This window comes from Calliopsis andreniformis, chromosome 3, assembly GCF_051401765.1.
Source record: "Calliopsis andreniformis isolate RMS-2024a chromosome 3, iyCalAndr_principal, whole genome shotgun sequence".
Taxonomy (NCBI): Eukaryota; Metazoa; Arthropoda; class Insecta; order Hymenoptera; family Andrenidae; genus Calliopsis; species Calliopsis andreniformis.
In genome coordinates, this window is record NC_135064.1 from 28,927,982 (window position 1) to 28,947,853 (window position 19,872).

The window sequence follows — 19,872 nt, forward strand, 5'->3', positions numbered from 1 at the left end:
TCAGCAACGTCCGAAACGTTGACAGGAGCGGTACGCGATAAGACTTCCTGGAACAGGAAGTTTCTTATGAAAATGAAGGTACCCAGGAAAGATAATTCCTTTGATCTATGAAGAAAGGAAGGTGAAAAAAGAGCGAAAAAAAAAAGATTTTTATCCAGAATTCGTGTCTGTTTAATGAAATTTTAATTAAATGTTCGTTACGAAGCTACTTTGCGTTACAAGACTTTTTTTTAACACATCTGGAAGTCCGAAGCTTTTCAGAGTTTGAACCATACCTTTGAACTAAATTCAAGTGGGTATTTGAGGGATACTAGCGAGTTTTCCGATCGCATCTCCATCGGAAAGAGAAAACAGAAAAGTGAAACGAAGAATGTCGAGTGGTCTGGTGTCTCTATAAATCGCAAGAGGACGAGATATTGAGCAATTTGCGATGGTATACTATCGACACGAAAAGGCCTGGAAAGCTCTTTCCTTACAGACACGTTTCGCGTACTCGCATGAACCAAGCCTTTTGCAGAGACGCTCGATATATTTTTAACGACATCAGCGTAAAGACGTCAGCGTCTATTGTGCTAGAAATCGGGTCGAGACGAGTGAATCCACTGCCCGAAGTGAAAAGAAACAATCATGTATCGAATTTGAAATTTCTTCGTTCTGAAAATTCAGTGAATCGTGAACATTGTCATTACCAGATCGAATGGTGAAACTTGCTCAGCGAATAATGTCACAATTTTTGAAGCCATAATAGGTTTAGAATGCTATCGAAAGTCTTATCGAAATGTAAACAATAGAGAAAATATAAAATATATATATGAACTCACTTGTTAAAATACAATACTGGATTAACGTAGTACGAAGAAAAGTAATATCGCCACAGAGGAACTCAACCCTCCACGTTGTCTTTTTCATCTATGAGAAAGTTCCAATAGTAGAGAGGCAATCGTTTCGTTCGAAGGAACACCTTGCTGCATTTCCTTTTCCTATACTACCGGACGGAATAAAATTTCAATACACGGTGAAAGAGTTACCCGAACATCCTTGTGCAAACGCTCCTTCGGCCCTTTTCCTCCCCTCTTCTCACGTTCCACAAACAACGGAATAATGTTTCTTTTGAACAAAATCATCTTGTATTTGAATCGATGGAATTTCTTTAGTAGGTTCCTTCGGAAAACATTTGTATTTTGGAAACGGGAATTTAATTTAATTCGATGCTATTTACATAACGATTTATAGCTTAAAACTGTCTTGCGTCAAATGAAATTATAAATACTTAATAATTTTGATTGATCAGTAGATAGTAGAAAGTATTTCATTCTAAAAGAAAGAAGCGAGCTGATAAGAAGACGATCGATCGATCGCTTATGTTTCGCGTGTGTTATATTTCTTATCGTCTGTGTATTGTGAAAGTAATAGTCGAGCTATTTTTCAAGCTAATCGTCGCCCGTGCAACCCATTCATGATTCTTTCAACCTAATGGAATGAGTTTGCACTTTATGAACCCTGTTTTGGAGATAAGTTATCGGCTTGCGTGTAAAACACAGAACGGCTTCGTCTCTTTTATGAAACTGCATTCAATCCTTTGAAACAATATTACTGTAGATATTTTTAGTTCAAATAAGTTAAATGGATCTTGCATCGATAGTAACGCGATAATTGCTGAGGAAATGAGTAACGATAAAGTCTTAGAAATAGTGAGGAAGTATAATGATCCTTTTTTTAGCTTATTCCTGGTCGATCGGTTGCGAATGACGTGCATTAAGTTCGTTGTAGGAGACTCAGTCGAGTCAAAGGTGAACTCGTTAAAAGCAGAAAGGAATGGTTTCCTTTCTTCATCTAATTGACGGGACCGACTCGCTTAAAGTGTTGTTCAAAGGTTCACAGTCGATTCTGTATGCACCCTCGCGAAGGGGTTGAAACTGTTCACGTGCACTGCTACTTGAAAGAGAAACAGGGGAAATGCAGGACCTAGGCAGTCGATAAAGTGAGTGGATTCCGTCGAAAGGAATTCAACTTTGCGACGAAAATGTCGCAAAAAAGTTGTCGGTTCGAACAGATATCGCATTTGTTCGTTAATGGATTCTATTGATGCGAATCAACTATCACATGTATGTATACTTGACCCATCTTATTTCTTTCTGTTGTAGGCTCGACCAGCCGGTGACCAGCTCGTCGTCCGGGATGGACAACAAAAAGGTTCGGAAGGAACACTATTTTTTTTAAATCAACTAAGGTAAATGTCCCAGTAACCGACCATATCAACACTGACTCTAATTTTCTATCATTTTAAGCGTAAATTTTAATGTACCTAGTTAAAAAGAAAAAATAAGTCTTGCTGCGTTTGTTCAGCTACTGGGACATTATAATGCAAGTATCGGGACATGCATTTTTAGGTTGTTCATTTACTGAGACATCTGCTATGTTAACAATTCGGGTATTAGGACATTTACTTCATGTGTATTTGTCATTTTCTAATAATCTTTGAACATCCATGAGCCAAAGCGAAAGCCAAAGAGACTTACTAACTACACCTTTAGCGTGTATATATTTGTCGAGATTAGAGGAGTTTGCGGCTACTATAGAAGATCCTCGAGAGTTGCATAGTTCTGTGGAAGTTACAGAAATCGATACTCGTCACAGAGGTTTATAGTATCCAGCTAGTAGTTGTAAAGGTTTCCGCGGTTCTGATACGGGACTCTGTTGGAGTTAGCGATGTCGTTTGAAGTTAACGCGATTAAATCAAGGTGATAAGAGAGCGGAGTTAATGCGAAGGATCCAAGCGAATCGGTTGAGTACGTTAAGCGTTTTCAGATGCATCGTTCGAACGTTAATTATCTGTTCGCCAAGTACTTTCACGCAGATTTCATCACCGAGATTATTTGCACTTTTGTCTTTAAATAAGAAGACTCATCCTTCGCGCTGTTGGCGTATTCGTAACATATTTGTCACGTAAATTTCGCTATTGATCGAACCGTCTTAAACGTGCTTATCTTGAAGAGAAGATAGAAAAATGTAGATCAAGTAAGAAATGGTCTTCGAAAAAATTCGAAATGATGCACTTAGAATCGCAGAGCCAATTGGATGTTCGAGTGTTTTTTCTGACGCAAATACGAAACATGAGAGTAGAAAAGGTAAGGAGAGAGCGCACAAAAAGTTTGACAGCTACAGGTGAGTAGAAAATGCGATGTGTAACTTCTAACACTGCTAACCGAAACGTTTTGTAAAGTTAGGCGAGTGAGGAAATAGAAGGAAAGATCTTAGAAGTTTCTCTACCGCAGTGGGCTCGATGGCGCGAAACAAAGTTTCCGCAAAGATCTCCAGTTAGAATACTTCGTCGATTTCGTTCCCGTCTAAATTCTTCGACTGGTCCTTGATTTCAATTCTACAACCGGTTTTATGTTTTATCTTCTGTGATGACGTAACGCGGTTTTTTAGAACAGGCTAATTACTCTCTAGTTTGATGTAGTTTACTTGGTGGCGTTTAACTTTTCAAATGAAGACGAACAAAATCATAAACGATAGGTAAATAATTGGTTTAATTTTTGGCAATCGAGCCGATGAAATTTTATAAGTCGGAACGAGTTCTCGAACGAGCTTTTTTCCTGGCCTAATTAAGCAAAACGTCTAAAAAATCTGCAGCGGAACGATTACGAGTTTCTGGAAGCAAGTCTCGAAGTGCTCGATATGCCCACCGGGAAAACTTGAAGAGAGTCTTTTCGACCAACTAGGATAAACGTTTCCCAGAGAAATTCACCAACTGTACTATGCAAACTCGCGAGATGTCGATTCTGCTGGAAAAGCACGTGCAGCGTTACCTCGTACCTACCTTGTTCCAAACAGCTCGTTAACCTGTCCAGCATTTCCGTGGAAATCGAAGAAAAGCCGAGGGTGGCTGGTCGAAGCTCGACTACCCCCTCGTTCGTTGACTTTTGCACCGCAGTTCGCACCAATCAATCGATTTAGCTGGACCGAGTACTTGTTGAGAGTTCCATTCGAGTTATTTACATCAGAACTGGTTCGAGTTCTTTGATTTTTCGGATTTAGAACGATCAATCAAGAGATATATTTAAAAATGTTTAAGCGAATACGCGAAAAAAAGATGATGTGATATTTCTTCAAAATAGGTACTTACTAGTTTTTATGGATTTTATTGACGAAGTTTGAAAGAGTAATGTTGCATTTCATTTACAAATAAATGTTTTTCACAGAGACAGAGTGAGAATAGGCTTACATATTTTCAATGGAAATGTATCCAATATCGCATATGAAAATGAAATCACGATGCGTAATTTTTACGTAAATATCATCACTTTGTAAAGGTGTTCTCTTGACTTTATCGTTCTTCATATTTATGAACAATTTATTATGTGATTTATTGATTGATTATTAAGTGTGTGCAACTTCTGCAAAACTCTGGTAGAATAAACCAGTAAAGAAAAACAATAATTAGTCCCAATTATCCGAAGTTCCAGCTCCCAGTCATTATGTAAATTGAATCGAAATGAATGAAGTCTGATTTGCGAGACGAATATGTATACAGAATTAATAGAATTACTAAATGAAACGGTTATGAATTAGAATAGTAGCATGTACCCGGATTCTGGATCGAGTGAAATAAGTATAAAAAGAAAATATTTGCAGGTTATCCAGGCTACGCCACTTCCGGTACCTGTCCAGGTACGTAGCAAGAACGATGGCTCGGGGGTGGCGGCGTCCGTATCGGGTGTTCGGAGACGCAGCGGTTCTCAAGGGTTACGATCGCCCGCTGCGAAGAGGCCACTCTCCGCCCCCGTGGCCCTTCAGGGCTGGCTCCACAAACAAGGCTCCGAGGGTCTCATGCTCTGGAAAAAACGGTGGTTCGTCCTCTCCGAATACTGCCTCTTTTATTACAAAGGTCAGTCTTCTCTTGCTTCCTTTTTCCCGGAATTACGTGTCGTCTCTTGTTCTTGTCAGAAACCCTTCCTCCTTTCTTTTGCGTTCGAAAGAAAGCCACAGACAAAATGTCTCTGACCATTCCGCAAGATTAGAAAAGACACAAATATCTATACAAAGTATCCTTGACAATTTCCTCTTATCATTTTTATCAGTATCGGTAGAATTGGAATTCCCGATAAAAGGATCGTAATACAATGACTAATTCTTTTGTCTTTTCATCTCGCTAGCTTTCGTTGTTCTTCAGTGTTGCACTCTACCAATTTCCTGCTGGTACCACTTTATACTTCTGCCCCTCGTTTCCGGAAAACACTAATTACACGAGCTTTCTGATTTCGTCCTTACATGCTGTTGCAACTGCTCTTCTTTTTTTTTTCTTCACAGTGAAATATTTCTTCATATGACTACATTTATTTACCTTTTGAGAAATGCAAGGAAACATATCATAGGTACTCTTTCTTAAAGGTTGAAAGAATATATGTATGATACCGTGGAACGTATAGTCTTCAACGAAACAAACGCTTTGATAAATTAGGATTAGTTTTGAGCTTAATCCCGTCTGATTCACTGTTCTCCTCTCACTCGCGCATTGTGAAGATTCGAGAGAACATACTGAATACCGAGATAGCGAAGAAAATGAATTAAAGTACTGGAACTTAAAAACGGAAGAAGAGATACCGTGACGAGCTTACCGAATTAAATTACATCGATTACAAAATTTGTTAAATTAGATTCGATAGATTCCGTTAATTATCGACTCATACGACCCTTTACAATTCCTATGCGACTAAAAGCCTGCCTGAATCGCTCAAACTTGAATTTCAAATCATCGTTTAATTTCAAATAATCGTTTAATTTCAGTTTCTGTGACTTTTTTCGTCAAATGTAACCAGCTAATTGTTCATACTCATTCGAATACAGTTGTTAATTAACGCGATATTGTGTGACAATTACGCAATGGGAACAATGCGAGTCTGGGTTACGATTCAGTTAGCATAAATTAATTTATTCTCCCGTTTTGACTCATCTAACCGTAAACCCGCTTAACACGGATTTTAATATTTGCTGAAGACAATCGTAGATCATTGAGTAAAAACTATTAAAGTTTCACTGGAATTTTTAGATTGATCGCATTTGTCGCAAGCGTTTGCAGTGTAATTTATTTTTCAGCTGAACCAAATTTTTCATAGTTATTTTACTGTTCGAGTTTTCGTTTTGCGACGCTTGTCTTCGTGTTTTTCTAGTTAATGCCTTTAAGATATTCAACGAAACACATTTTGGGCGGAGAAATGCAAAAATACTAGATATAACAGATGTAGGCTCACGAAAGTTTCTATGTGTACGTACGTGAGCGACAGAAACCTAGAAGATGGAATGTTACATGAATGTCGGGAACGCATCGACAAGTTTCTTGAAGGTAACACGAAAATCATCTTTGCGATGTGTTTCTTGAAAGGGCTAGCTCGCGTGCACTTTCGCCATCCTCGGTTCCCCTTTCACGCATGCTTTTTCCGACGCGTGCCAGAAACTCGGATGAATATTTCTCATTAACCAACGAGAACGTCGACCCTTCTACCGTCGGCTTTTTTCTACCTTCCTACGTAAAACTCTTTCTGCGGTGATTCGTCTGGTCTCGCGCAAAATGGATTGAAGCAGACAGAGTCTTTTCTGAGATCGTTGGCCGTGGAGATTAGAGCATGCTTGGGACGTATTTTCAATGACCGTACGTATACCTGCTATTCAATGAAAAGGAAGACATTCTGTAGTAGAAAAATACAGATAGTAGAACGGAGAAAATAACAATAAAAGGGAAAATGATTCAATACAGAACACGTGACAGATATAAATATTTTGAACTCGTCGATAAATCTAGCAGAGTTATGAAATACTACATAAGAAAATTTGTACATTTCAATCTTTACTCCACACAGATAAGTTTCTTTTTTAACAGTAGAAGGGTTTCTTCGTAGGGCCAGAGGAGGAAAAGTTACTGGGCTCCATACTACTCCCATCGTACAGGGTCACTATCTGTAAGCCAGAGGATAAGGTCAACCGGAAATTCGCGTTTAAGGCTGAACACGCAAACATGAGGACCTATCATTTTGCAGCAGATAGTCGTGAAAGCATGAATCAATGGGTGAACGCGTTGACCTTAGCGACTCTTCTTCAAGATCCTAATCCGTGAGTGTACCTTTACAACATTTTTTTTTTAAGATTAGAGTCTTAATCTTTATTATGTTTTTGGGATTAATTATGTTTGTTGTACCCTTATTTTTTACTACTATTATTTACTCATTGAGCTTTTATTCGTTCTAAAAGTACCACGAACAACTGACAGTGTACGTAAGTTTTCGTCTACCACGAATTTCGATGTAACCATCGGACTCGTTAGTCCGCTTTTTCGGAGTTAGCTACGTACAAACAAACTGGGTTGTAAGAGAGAGTTTGCCGTTCGTTTACTATCTACTTTTTTGCCGAAAAACTATGAAACGCTCGTTTAGCTCGAAAAGTCAGTTTGCGTCTAACAAATTTTCCTCGTTCGGGAGGCCCATTTCAATGCGGCTTGTGATTTCGAGTTTGCACGTGTTTAAAACTAATCACTCCGCTCTGTTACAACTAAACTTTTTCTTTTAGCAAAACTTAGGAAGACAATTTATTTACCAACCGCTTATTTCGAATTAATTATTCGTGTCATTATTTTGTAATTGTCCACGGATGATGTTTTTCGTAGTGAAAGATAAGATAGAAAAGCTTCGTAGTGAAATATTTTACGTAAGATACTAAATCGTACCGCAGTGACGTAAAGATCTAGAGTGCAGGAAGAATAATGAATAAATTTGATATGCTTCAGCGGAGCTGGCGAGGCAGCGGTGATGATCGAGATAGCAGGTCAGCAGGATGGAGAACGAAGCGCCAGACCGAGCGTCTCCTCAATTTCTTCCATCTTGAATCAGAGTGCAGACGACAGTGATTCTGGTTTTCATGGGTTTCAATCGAGGGATGATCCGAGCCACGCTTCTAATAACAATTCCAGCCCCAATAGCGTCAATACCGCCTCTTTTCCTAATCTCAACGGCAACAACGGCAATACCAACGCTAACAACGCCAACAACAATAACAGTAACATCATGGGCAATGCGATCAATAACAATACGAACGAAGCCCAGCCAATGGCGAACGGTTGGATTCAGCAACAATCTTCGTACGGACAACCTAGCACGTCGCAACAGCAGCAACAACAGCAACAATATGGACAACTGATGATGCCTTCCTCTCAACAAACTCACTCCCACCCGCACCAGGCAATGCTTCATCAGCATTTATCTCATCAGACTGTTGTACAGGGTCAGCAAATTCATCAGCACAAACTCGCGGTTCAGCCTCAGCAAACTCAGCCCCATTCAACTGTTAGCAACGTTCAGACGGTTCAACCCATGCCTAGGAAGTTCGGTCAACCGATTTACGCGAACGCTCCTCCGAAACCTAGAAGACTGACTGACGGATCGACCGAATATTCGACGCCCTCTCCAGATCCTGACTATAGAAAGTCCCCTGTGTCACCGGATGTAACAGTGACCAGCAAAAGTCCTATGTCCGACTATGACCGAACGAGCATGATCTACGGGATGAGAATGAGTCAGCCGTCTCAGCAAAGCTTGAGAACGGACAAGTCGGGATTGAGTTATGGTTATAGCCAGATGCAAACGGAGAGACGCACACCTGACGCGTATGGTCGAAGTGCCGCCAAACCGAGATCTAACAGAGGGAACGGTGATTACGAGGAAGTTTATGGAGCGCCTCAACTTTATCAAAGACCGGCTGGACCTGTTGGTTATTCGAAGGGAGCTTCACCAGCTCCCATACCGATTCCTCCTTACGCTCAACAACATCAGCAGTATCAGCAGCAACCGATACATTCACCCATTGTGCCTGCCAACGGTACGTAATTTATTAAGCAACACTGATGTCCATGCGTAGAATAAATATACCAACCAAGTTGATTACGAGGTGTCCTTCTATGCTTGAGTTGACCGGCGGGTCCATCACCAACAGTCGCACTTTTTCATCATAGAGAACGTGTTCAATTATCTATAACTATGACGTCTAAAATGATCGTTCAAAAGAAGTCAGAGAACAGCTATTTTGACCATTGTTCTTCAGAATTCAGTGATTCTGCGTTTTTTTTTTTTTTTTTTTTTTTTAAACGTTTCTTGATTATAATGAATTTAGGATTCTGTACATGTAGTCGGTGTAATTATAGTGTCCATAATGAGACAACCTAGAACCCAGCCACCCCCACGGCCACATAGCGCGGACTTCTTGGAATACGAGGCAGCTAGAAGGCCTCAGCAACAAATTCCTTCGCAGTGTGACGAATCGCTGAACCAATTAAGACGTCCACAGAGACCTAAATCGAGTTTAGACATAGTCACTCCGTCGGACGCTGTTAACGATGGATATTTCTATTCGGAAGAAAGGTATGATTGTTTACGTTTCTTTCGTCATGCACGATAAACCATCCGACTCGATCATTTTTACTCTGATGTGTTTGTATACTGAAAATATTGAAAAATTGTATTTAGAAAATATTTTTTGCAAGTGATTTTCCCTACGCAGCACTGTTTATAATATGTTCCGATCAGATACGCGGCACAGATGCGTCAATCCGCGGTCTATCTGCACCAAACGCCGCAACATCATCAGCAACAAAGAAATCAATCACTTTCGCGGGCAACAATGCCGGCGAAACTAACGGGAACTCGCGATAGAAGCGAAGAAAGTAGGATAGCAACATTGCCAGAGGCCTCTTGCACTGGGCTGAGGCGTGGACAACGGGAACACGTTCATCAGCAGCACATGATATCGCATCAGTCGCTTCAGAGGCATACCGAGTAAGTTTCTTTCTTTATGAATCCGATTTTTATTACATTTCAATTAATAGATGTTTTTGAATCTAATTAGCGGGCTCTTTCGTTCATTTTATACCAATAATCGAAACTTCTATCTGTATCTACGTATAAACTCTCTCCATGTTGATACACGATGGCGTATTGCCAACGGGCTAGCTTTATTAGAATTCCAAAGATGCGCCACTATAATAGGAGTACCGAAGTATCGGTACAACCTCCTGATGAGGCCAACTCCAATGACTATCCACCTGAAAAACAATTTCCAGATACTATACGCCCAGAAGAGAATCGATTATCGATAAGAATGTTGAGCAGTACCTTCGAAATATTAAGTTGGCGAAATCCTTGTTGCTTAACCAAAATTCGAGGACAAGATTTCTTTTTTTACTTGAAGTATTTCAAATTATTTTTGATAGAAATATAATAACCAAACTTACAGTTAAAACAAAAAATAAAGAAAAATAAATGAATAGATGGAATAGCCTCCCCAAGAGCAAGAGAAAAACCATGTACGTTCGAGAGAACGAAGAAATTAATACGCACTCCTACTTACCTACCCTTACATCTGAGTATAAATATTATCGTGAATTGGAAAGGTGGCTACACGTATGATCTTATGATGTACTAACACTGTTTTATTTGTTGAAAAAGTTACAGATCAGATGAAAGACGATTGATAATAAAAAATAGTCGAATTTGTTCATCTAGGATGAACAGTAGTGAGGCAAAGTTGAGGCGGTCCTTGCGGGAGAAGAGTTACGAGTCGAGCAGCCGGGAACTGCTGACTCACGTGGAGGATGGGACTTTGCCGCGTCGAATTCCTCGAGAATACGAATCGTCGATGGGGTGGGGCAGGCCGACGACGAGTCACGCGAGTCAGGGGACTCACGTGGCTCAAGCGTGTCACGCTCCTCACGTCGGTGCCAGACGATGGAACGAACAGCAACAGTTCTGCAGGTCGGCGTCCGCGCGACTTCCGAGGACGCGGCACGCGGGAACTCTCGATCCAGACGACGACGATTACGGAGAACGATCTTCCGAGCAGGATTCGAGGGACGGCGAACGCAAGATTCAGCAGGTCAGTTTATCTCCATCCCCGACTTCGTTCTTTCTTCTTGTCTGCTTAAGTGTGTAACGTTACTTCTTTAGATTTCGTGTTTCGATCAAACTTTTATGATATCATACATTTGCTTTATTTTATTTGAGAAGCACGAACAAATCCAGTGCAACTAAAAGTGACGACGAAGTGCCCTGCGTGAAAGTGCAGAATGGAATTTTTACGTTTTAATGAGATATTCGTGTTGTGTCGTATAAATAATTCAGAATTCAGTGCTGCAACTTCTTCCGACGTAGCGTTCGTATTTTATTCTTACCGTTTTATTTTTAATATCCATTATCGAACAGGTTTTTTTGAATTTAGTTGAACCGAAAACAATTGAGCGTCAAAGGGTCGAAGAAATGACTGATGAATCATTCCTTAGCATTTTTTCACGTAACAGTAGACCGTGTTTCGTCGATTGGTTGATGGACAGAACAATTCGTACGCAATACTGTCGAAGACGGTGATTCATACTGGGGTGCAACCTGCGGCGTGTATCTCGATTTATGTCACGTAGATTCTACGTCAGTTGGTAATTCTGCTTTCACCGCAATCCGTTCGATCGTCGTCATCGATCGTAACGATGTTACGTTGTAGGCTTCGGTTAGTTCGAAGATCGCACTTCATCGTGCTTTCTTTGCAACTTCCTCGTCTGTTTGTTTAGTGAACTGAATAGAAGTAGCATCATTGACGTAGCGTTTGATGCATCGAAAGAATCGTTTGTTACATGTTTCTGTCGTTCAATTGTTCATTCCCTTCCACAGTACTCGGAATTGTATGGGAACTAAAACATGTACTTAAATAGAAGTAAGGCAAAAGTTGAAATTGCGAATTTGTTTCATGACGAGTAAGCTACAAAGTGTCTGTCGTTCTAGCGAGAAGAATCGATGAAGCGATTGCTAGAATGGAAGCAGCGGATGCTACAGTCGCCGCTAACCCGGAAGCCATCCGGCTCGACAAACAGAGGCAGAGTTCAGAACGAATTGTCCAACTATTACAAGCAACAAGCGCTCCTCGAGTTGGCTGCCCACGAAGCATCCATGGTGGAAAATCGTCATTCGAGAAGAAGGGAAGACGGGCATCGTCCTCACGTACGAAGCAAAAGCTCTGACGGACGCAGGACAGCCGTGAACGTTTCGCGTTACAACAGCTATTCCAGCGACGACGAAGGTAGGGACACTTCGCCTGAACTTATTATCTGAGTCGTGGCTTAATCAGCGCAAGCCTTTCGTGGGACTCCTAACTCTTCCAAATATTCTACAGCATCTTGCTTAGAAACTAAAAAATGAAGTTTCTTTAAACGTAGGGTTTGACCAGGCGTTGAGTTTTTGAAATCGGCGATATTGTAGTCTTTGATTGGTGAAAGTTTGTCGGTAGGAGTCGAATTGACCGATGGATCCCACGAAGTGCCGCGTTTGTAACTTATAGAACTCCAAGTAGATAGCTGTATACTAAGAACGATACCAAACTCTAACACGTATAACCGCTCTAACACGGTCGACGTACTCACAGGACTCTCTGATCGATTAAACCGCTTTTGTACGTCGGTGTTGCACGTCGAGAAATAATGAATATCTATCATTCGAGTAAACGCGTATCTTACCAAAGATTTCGATCGCGAATAAGCGTGCCTGTGAATTTATATTTTTTTACAACGATTTATATTTTTCTAAACACTGATCTTTAAATAAAATGTCTTTCTACCATTTAATACGAGAGTTAGATTAATCTGTGTGAATGATAAATCCTCTGCTACTAGACGATTGTTACGATTACTAATGAAAAGAAGTTAATTATTTAAAAAAAGGAAAAGAAAAGAACCATATGTTTTAGAGGTTTAATGCGAGGTGCTCGTAATGAAGAATGAGCGGATGTTGCTACGAGTTCAATACTTCCTCGCCTCTGCTCTCTTTCTCTGTTCTTTCAAGCTGTATTTTTCTCTCTATCGGCAAAATCGGCAGAGGCAGAGAAAGTTTATAGGTAGCGAAGAATCTTCGAGAAGGTGGAAGGAAAGCGAAGAAAGAACGAAAAGAGAGCGAATTCTGCAAACGTTTTCTACGTTGGGGGCTCCTTCTCTTTGCTGCTGTTGGGTCTGGGCTGCCTGGTGAATGGGAACGATTAACACTTTTGGAATTTAACTTGTCGAACCGTCCGTTACAACTTAACATCCTTACCTAGAGACCCGTTACCACTTTGCAAAATGTGGGGGTTAGCATGGCATGTCCAGGTTTACCACTAACACTATCTTACGTTAGAGTTGCGTTTGGTTATAGTCAATACTTATCTTCCAGCTCGTAATATTTGTCTCGGCTATCGAATGCCTCGAATACTTGCATAATTGATCGTTAAATCGTTGTGGAATTGATTCCATCTTAAGGGTTTAAGAAATTCGGAAGCTCAGGTATATTGTGAATAGCTCCTTCAACTCCTGATTGAATGCAGGAGAAAAGGATGTAGGTTAATTTGAGGTATGTAATCTGTAAACCATCCTTAAATCCCGAATGAATTTCGCAACGATCACGACAGAGCGCAGCTTGGGGTCTTAGCTTGGCCTGTGAGTATCGAGAGGGTTGGGTTGTCATTAATCTCATTCGTGAATAACGAACATGCTCGTGTGTTTGTTTTGTAACGGACGAATCAGAGCTGGGAGATGTCCGGAGGAAGCGCACGCGCAGACCCTCGCATGCAGGAAGGAGCCCCCGACAGGTCGGAGACAGTCGTTCGTCGGGGCTTCCGGTTCAAGACGCCGTCCCCGCAACCGGCCGCCAAGCCCAGAACGCTCCTTGTCCCTCGAACGATAGCAAAACAAGCCCCACCGTTTCACGGCTGGCTAACTTGGGTGGAATACCTCCTGACGCCGGCTACGAAGAGGTCAGCTTTCCCTCGGCGCAAACCACCGATCGTTCTGCGCTGTATTTGCCATCGGGACAGAGGTCCACTACCAGAAACGATCAAGATTTCGACGTTTCGGTCGACGAAGAGAAGCTCAAAAAGAGACCGTCAGGAATTTTGAAGAGTTCTAGCGCTTACGGCGTAGATCAATCCGCGAATGTTTCGAACGTATCCAGTAGCTATGTACCTGAAGTTTGGCCCATCCAGAAAGGCGTTCAATGGACCACTAAGAAGGAAAGGGATAACTTAAATTGCAATATCGACGAGAGCAAGGTTATTAAAGAGTTCTCCTACCAGTATATCAAACCCAGGCAGGAAGAGGACCCGAACAGGGGCGAGACGTCTCCAGCAAAAGGGGAGAGTATGAATTTGGTCCAATCTAGGATAAGATCCTTCGAATTGAGTATGGATAGTTCTAGTCCAGTTAAAGAGGTTCTCGCTATGCAAGAACCTTTAAAGGTTTCTCCTCTTCAGGCAACCGAGGCCCTCGTCTCAAAGTTAGACTGTTCAAAGAAGGCCTCGATGATTCGTAGCTTCGCTCTGGGAGAATCTGAAGCTCAGGAATTGAAACACAGAAATGTTAAAGAAGGACACGCGAAACAGGCATCTACGGATAGCAACAAATCGGTGAAGGACTTGCTGGCTGATTTCGAAAGAAAGTCGCAGCAAGTTCAGAAGCAGGAATACAGTAAGCGTCAAGACGTAAAACATCGTGGAGTCGTCAGCGATTCGGAAGCTTTGCTGTACGATACTGGAAGCGATTTAGATCAACGCGATAAGAACGAAGATTTAGAGATCGATAGAGACAAGAAGATAGACCAAGTGGTACCAGAAATTATGAACGGGAATGAAGTTTACACCGACTCGGTAAAGAAAAAGGACGTCTCTTTCAGACGCAAGAAGAGAAGTTCTTCGAAGGAAAGTATGAACGATCAAGCTATTCGCAACGAGGACTTGGATATCGTGTCGAATCCTAGTTGCACGAGATTGAGCGTAACAGAATCTTTGTTGACTCACGGGGATCAGTTCTCTGGGGAAAGTGGAACGACAAGTCCTACTGTGAAGCAGGAAGACCTTAATTCAGAGGAACATTATCTTCCCATGTCTCCTAGAAAGGCCATACTAGATCCGAATTGCGACGATAGACCGAATCCAAAAATGATGGAAAGCTTGTTCGGTAGCTTGGATCACGAAGAAAGCTCGTATGTAGAAATGGCTCAAAATGGAATGACTCGTTCGCTGTTAGCGCCCAACGACGAAAGTAGAAAGCACGATTCTGGTGATTATTCTACTCTGGATACATCTCATTACGAATTCGTTTGCGTCTCCGATAGTAAAATGGAACCTGTTTACATGGAACTAAGTCAGCTGTCGGAGAAAGAGGAAAAGGACTGTGAAACAGTATCCGCGAAAAAGAGATCTTCCCACGACGACTGTACACATTCGAGGAGCGATCTTCCCGATATCTTGACGGCTTTGAAGTCTGACAGTTCCGACGCTGACGACGAATCATCGAAGGATCTCGATTCTATCGATGCTCCGCGGCATCCTCGATTCAGTTTGTCGGATACTTTTCGACCTGCTTCCTACTACTTGGGCGCTAGTCGAACTATGATCGCTGAACTGCACGATTCGTCCGACAGTGAGTTAGTCTCGCCTCCTCCCATTCCCACGTCGCCGCCACCGCTGGAAGATCTCGACTCCTTGGACATGCAGGAATCGTTAGAAATTAAGAAGGTTTCCCCTCAGGTAGCGGTAATGAAGGACAATTGCTCCAACAGAGATTCCCCGAAGTCGTGGAACAAACCAATGGGTCAAGTGGAGACTCATAGGCCACCGTCAAGGTTCTCCGATGCTACGATCAGCTCCACCTTTAGGGACAGTAGAATGTCCTTAGAAAGCGCGTCAGGAAGTGATTCGGTAGAATTGAGAACACCAGAAGAGGAAGCAAGGCACAGGCAACTGAAAACAAGACCTGTTAGCGAAGTTTGCGAAGTTTTGGACAGTTTGGACGAATTAGAATCTCTTGGGAGCCATTTCGACGGAACCAGCATCGATTTAGATCAGTATCTAGAAGAGTTACAGGCTCGTGACGCTTTCAACGTAGATTTATACGCAAAGGATCTTAGCTACAACAGTATCTACGGTTTCAACGAAAACATGATGGTGGTGGATAAGCTTCAGAAGACGACGTGCCACGACTTATCGAGGCAAACAGATCTAGGAAACTTTGAACAGTCTTTGCGTTACGGCGCTGGAAACAAAATGGGATCGGCAAGCAGCTTGCCTTCTATGAGAGTCTGCGATGTTCCTCCGTCCCATCAGCATTCGCAATCTTTCACTGGCGATGCTCATTACGAAAATGTGGTAAGCTTCTCGCCGCTGAGAAATTCACCAGCTGTCCGATCCGATACAGAACAAACTAGAGACAGTATTCATAGACTTCAAAGGAGTTCGCAGAACGCTCTGTTAACTGCTTCTCATAGCAGGGACTCTAGTTACTCTCTTGCATCTGGAATTGCCTCAATTTCCACCTCTATGGCCTGTCAGAGACCTGCCAGTGCGCAGTCATCGATGCACTCTCCTACAGGCTCGGTTTCTGTAGGAAATCATGGAAACAACTTGCTGACAAGTGTCATACAAAACACAAGTCCTTACTCCGATCAACGGTTTCAAAGTCATTCTCGATCGACCAGTCAAGATTCAGCTCGATACTCCATGATATCCAACCACAGATCGTCTTCCAGCCAAGACTCCAGTCACTACCCTACTTCCAGCGTATCTACCATAAAAACAAGTACAGCGTCTCACTCCTATTTGCCAAACGAAACGCGTTCTCAAAGCGAACAATCAGGTGCTCCTTACTATTACTCCGATCTTCAGGCCAGTATCAACGCAATAGATATCGAATCGACGAAACCGATTGGTCACATATCTAGATTACCTCAATTAAACAATCAGAGGGGCGATACCTTGGCGTTAAATAAAAGAAACGATATAGGTCGCATAGTAAATCCGATTTCGAGGCAAATCCCGAGACAAATTCAGGTGGACGACATCGACGAGGCGAGACGTATTGCAGCTGAATTGAGAAAAACAACGTGTCAATTGCTGGGCGACAACAAAGTCGATCTCGTGGACAAAAAGAACTTTTACGAAGCAGATACCCTGAGAAGAGTGAAATCCACAGATCCGTTACCAGATATTTCATCCGTAGAAATCAACGCTAGGAACCTTTATCCTCATGGTCTACGAGACAAGTCGAATGGTGAATCGAGTAACCGGGAAACGTCTGAACACACGCAAACCTCGCATCGTAGATCGCGATCATTGGAAGGACTTTTGGACGACGTTGGTCTGCAAAATCTAGTGCAGCAAAGGAACCGAAGCAATCGCGTGGCAACTGTGCAGCCTACACAAGTGGAAGAGAATTCGCGAAATGCAACCGCGGACAGTGTCTCAGCATCGAACGGTAACTTCAGTTCAGACGATCCTTGGGAACAGGACTCTTTGTGGCGGGAAAGTCTGCGAAGAGTAAGCTTGAGGAACGCGAGGTCGTTGGACAACCTGGACAGCTCTCCTAGACCTACGGGATCGTCCAACTCGGACTCGAAGGGACGCAATAAGGTCACTCGTGGCGCAACCTACGTGAACGACAGCGTGATTTCGGGAAGAGATAAATGTCTAGAGGATTTGATCGAAAGACCCCGGGTAATAAAACGTAGAACGAAACTGGAGGAAGATAAGAAAGAGCAGATCGTCGAGGATCTAAGTTACGAAAGTAGATCCATGGACAGGATCCACTCGAGCGGTTACGTTTGGGACGCGCAGAACGAGGCGTACAGGAAAGCCACAGCCGAAGAGACGAATCATTTTTTAGAGGAAGGCAACCTTCCCCCGGTTCGCTTAATCTCGGATACGCAGATGTCAGCCACGACGTCCGCAGCGTTCGAGCTCGATCGCGAGAAACTACGACAGTGGGACCTGTTGTCGAGCGCCTGCTTGCTCCAGGAACAGCAGCGCAGCTCGATGACGGACTCGGGGCGAGGGTTGCCAATAGCAGAACGACCTGGAGACGTTTACGATTTAAAGAACAATGCGCAAAGTACGACTGGTATCAGTACCACCGCGACACTCGTACTCGCGGTCAATCATCGGAACCTTGCGTCGAGGGTACTCGACGCAAGCTTCGAGAGTACCTCCATGACGACGACGTCGACAGCGACGGCGACGGCGACAGCGACGACGACGGCGACGGCGACGGCGACGGCGACGGCGACGATGACGATGACAACGATGACGACGGCGACAATGACAACAACGATGACGACAATAAAGGAGATGACCAAAAGGCAGGAGATGAACGAGACCAAGGAGGCTTGTAACAGAGCTACAGGTGAGTGGCTCCTCAAGACCAGTGGTATGTTCAGGAAGTGATTGGCCGTGTTCCAAATGTCGTCTGGCCGACTTGGACTCGATGGACATTCTGTCATCGATGTTAAAGCTCGATGAACTTGCTATAATTACCAAATGTACCTGCGTTCACGATGGCTTCTATGGCGTTTCATCACACGCATTCACTGTATTCTTTTGGAACCCTACTCTTCGCAGTTCTGGACGATTCATTCGTAAAAAGAAACTATATCATATGAATTACCAGTTTTATAGTAATCATGAAATGTGTTTTTCTTCAACTTATCGAATTACTACTTGGAGCTTTCTTTCATTCGAACGCCTGAAAGTTTTGTAAGATGAGATAAGTAATCTTCTTGAAGAAACTGAATCAGCAAGCAGTCTAAGCAAAAAGAACGTTCCCTAATCATACTTTCGATTCGTTGGACCGAAGTTCGTGACCGAGTTCCAAGAGAATGCAGTTTTTGTCTTCTAGTTCGTATAAACTACCGCGTTCCAACTTGCAATCGATTGTCTGGTCATCTTGAAATAACTTGTACGCCTTATAAGTTTATTTCCTGGGTAGACGATGGTTCAATAAATATTTCAGATTGAGCAGCTCGATTATAAGCAGCTGCTTTTTTTCAATGATTATTCGAATAACGTCGTCCTAATTGGTGCGAGTTGGAACACGGCCTGAAAGATATGTATGTATTAGCGTTGCGTGAGTCGATGTATGTGTGAGAATTTTCATTGCAGTCTCCTGTGTGTCGAGAAAAATAATTTTACGATTTCACTAAACAATCTAGTTTTGATAGTGATCGTATTATTTCAACGAATCCTTGTACCTTTTCTTCTGTTGCGCTTATTTTTAAAAGGTTCATTACATTTACTTCAATTTCAAACAATTCGACGCAACTCGTTCAACGCTTTTACTGTAACTAAAGACGATGGAACATTCAGTATACTCGATTTGTGTAGTTCCTTTGGATTCGATTCCTTCACTCGTTCAACGTAACCGTTATGAAATTCGAATTTAGATCTTTCTACATCTATATATAAATATTATTTATCGCGCATAAAAGCGTACAAAGCGATAGAAAAAGCGTTAAGAGCGTTTAGTTGAGGAAACCAAGTGCCTATCTTTTTTACTAAATAATTAACTTAACGAATAAGCTCCCAGGGTATAAGAATAGGGGTCGATTTTAATATCGATACAATAATATATCGAATCTAGGTTATAATTATCGAAATTATCTCGTAATTTTAAGGTTTTCGAGTGTACATATACAACGTTAAAGCTATCAGATTGTTTGTTCTCTAAACATATACAATCAGTAATATTTCAACATGTATGCGTGATGAAAAAAAGATGAAACTTAATAGTTTCCTGTAGAATTATCTAGATTTTGATATTTTGTACATCTTCTAGTTTGAAATTTATTATTGCTTTAGATGCAATGATCGAGTTTGATGAACGATTAGGTAAACGTACCTATTACATTTCGTTCACATCGTTGTGGGTAATTTCGAAATTTTTTCGAAAAATACTTTCCTAAATAATTCGAAGAAATGTATATTCTCTTGGCATACTGAACATTCGAGTACGGGTGCAATAATTTTGATTCGCGTTATACCGTTACGTTAGAA

The 19,872-nt window shown here is 42.0% G+C and overlaps 2 protein-coding genes across 2 annotated transcripts in view; both read left to right on the top strand.

Annotated features, from left to right (window-relative positions):
- The first annotated feature begins 2,148 nt into the window (after positions 1-2,148).
- LOC143177465 (uncharacterized) overlaps positions 2,149-19,872 on the top strand; it is a 44,273-nt gene continuing 26,549 nt past the window's right edge. The window contains exons 1-8 of the mRNA XM_076375375.1: positions 2,149-2,193; positions 4,639-4,891; positions 6,900-7,110; positions 7,781-8,868; positions 9,191-9,407; positions 9,573-9,821; positions 10,548-10,917; positions 11,814-12,108. Of these exons, the coding sequence (XP_076231490.1) occupies positions 2,179-2,193; positions 4,639-4,891; positions 6,900-7,110; positions 7,781-8,868; positions 9,191-9,407; positions 9,573-9,821; positions 10,548-10,917; positions 11,814-12,108 (2,698 nt within the window). The 5' untranslated portion in view covers positions 2,149-2,178. The remainder of the gene's footprint in view (positions 2,194-4,638; positions 4,892-6,899; positions 7,111-7,780; positions 8,869-9,190; positions 9,408-9,572; positions 9,822-10,547; positions 10,918-11,813; positions 12,109-19,872) is intronic.
- LOC143188726 (uncharacterized) lies at positions 13,545-18,267 on the top strand. Its single transcript, XM_076393141.1, has 3 exons — positions 13,545-13,550; positions 13,603-14,712; positions 14,782-18,267. Exons 1-3 carry the CDS (start codon positions 13,545-13,547, stop codon positions 18,265-18,267), a joined length of 4,602 nt encoding a protein of 1,533 aa, XP_076249256.1.

What these genes read in the sequence shown, in the direction of transcription:
- LOC143188726 (XM_076393141.1), top strand. An exon ending in ACTCGGTAAAGAAAAAGGAC is followed by an intron (nt 14,713 to 14,781) that starts GTCTCTTTCAGA and finishes ATTCGCAACGAG; the next exon opens with GACTTGGATATCGTGTCGAA.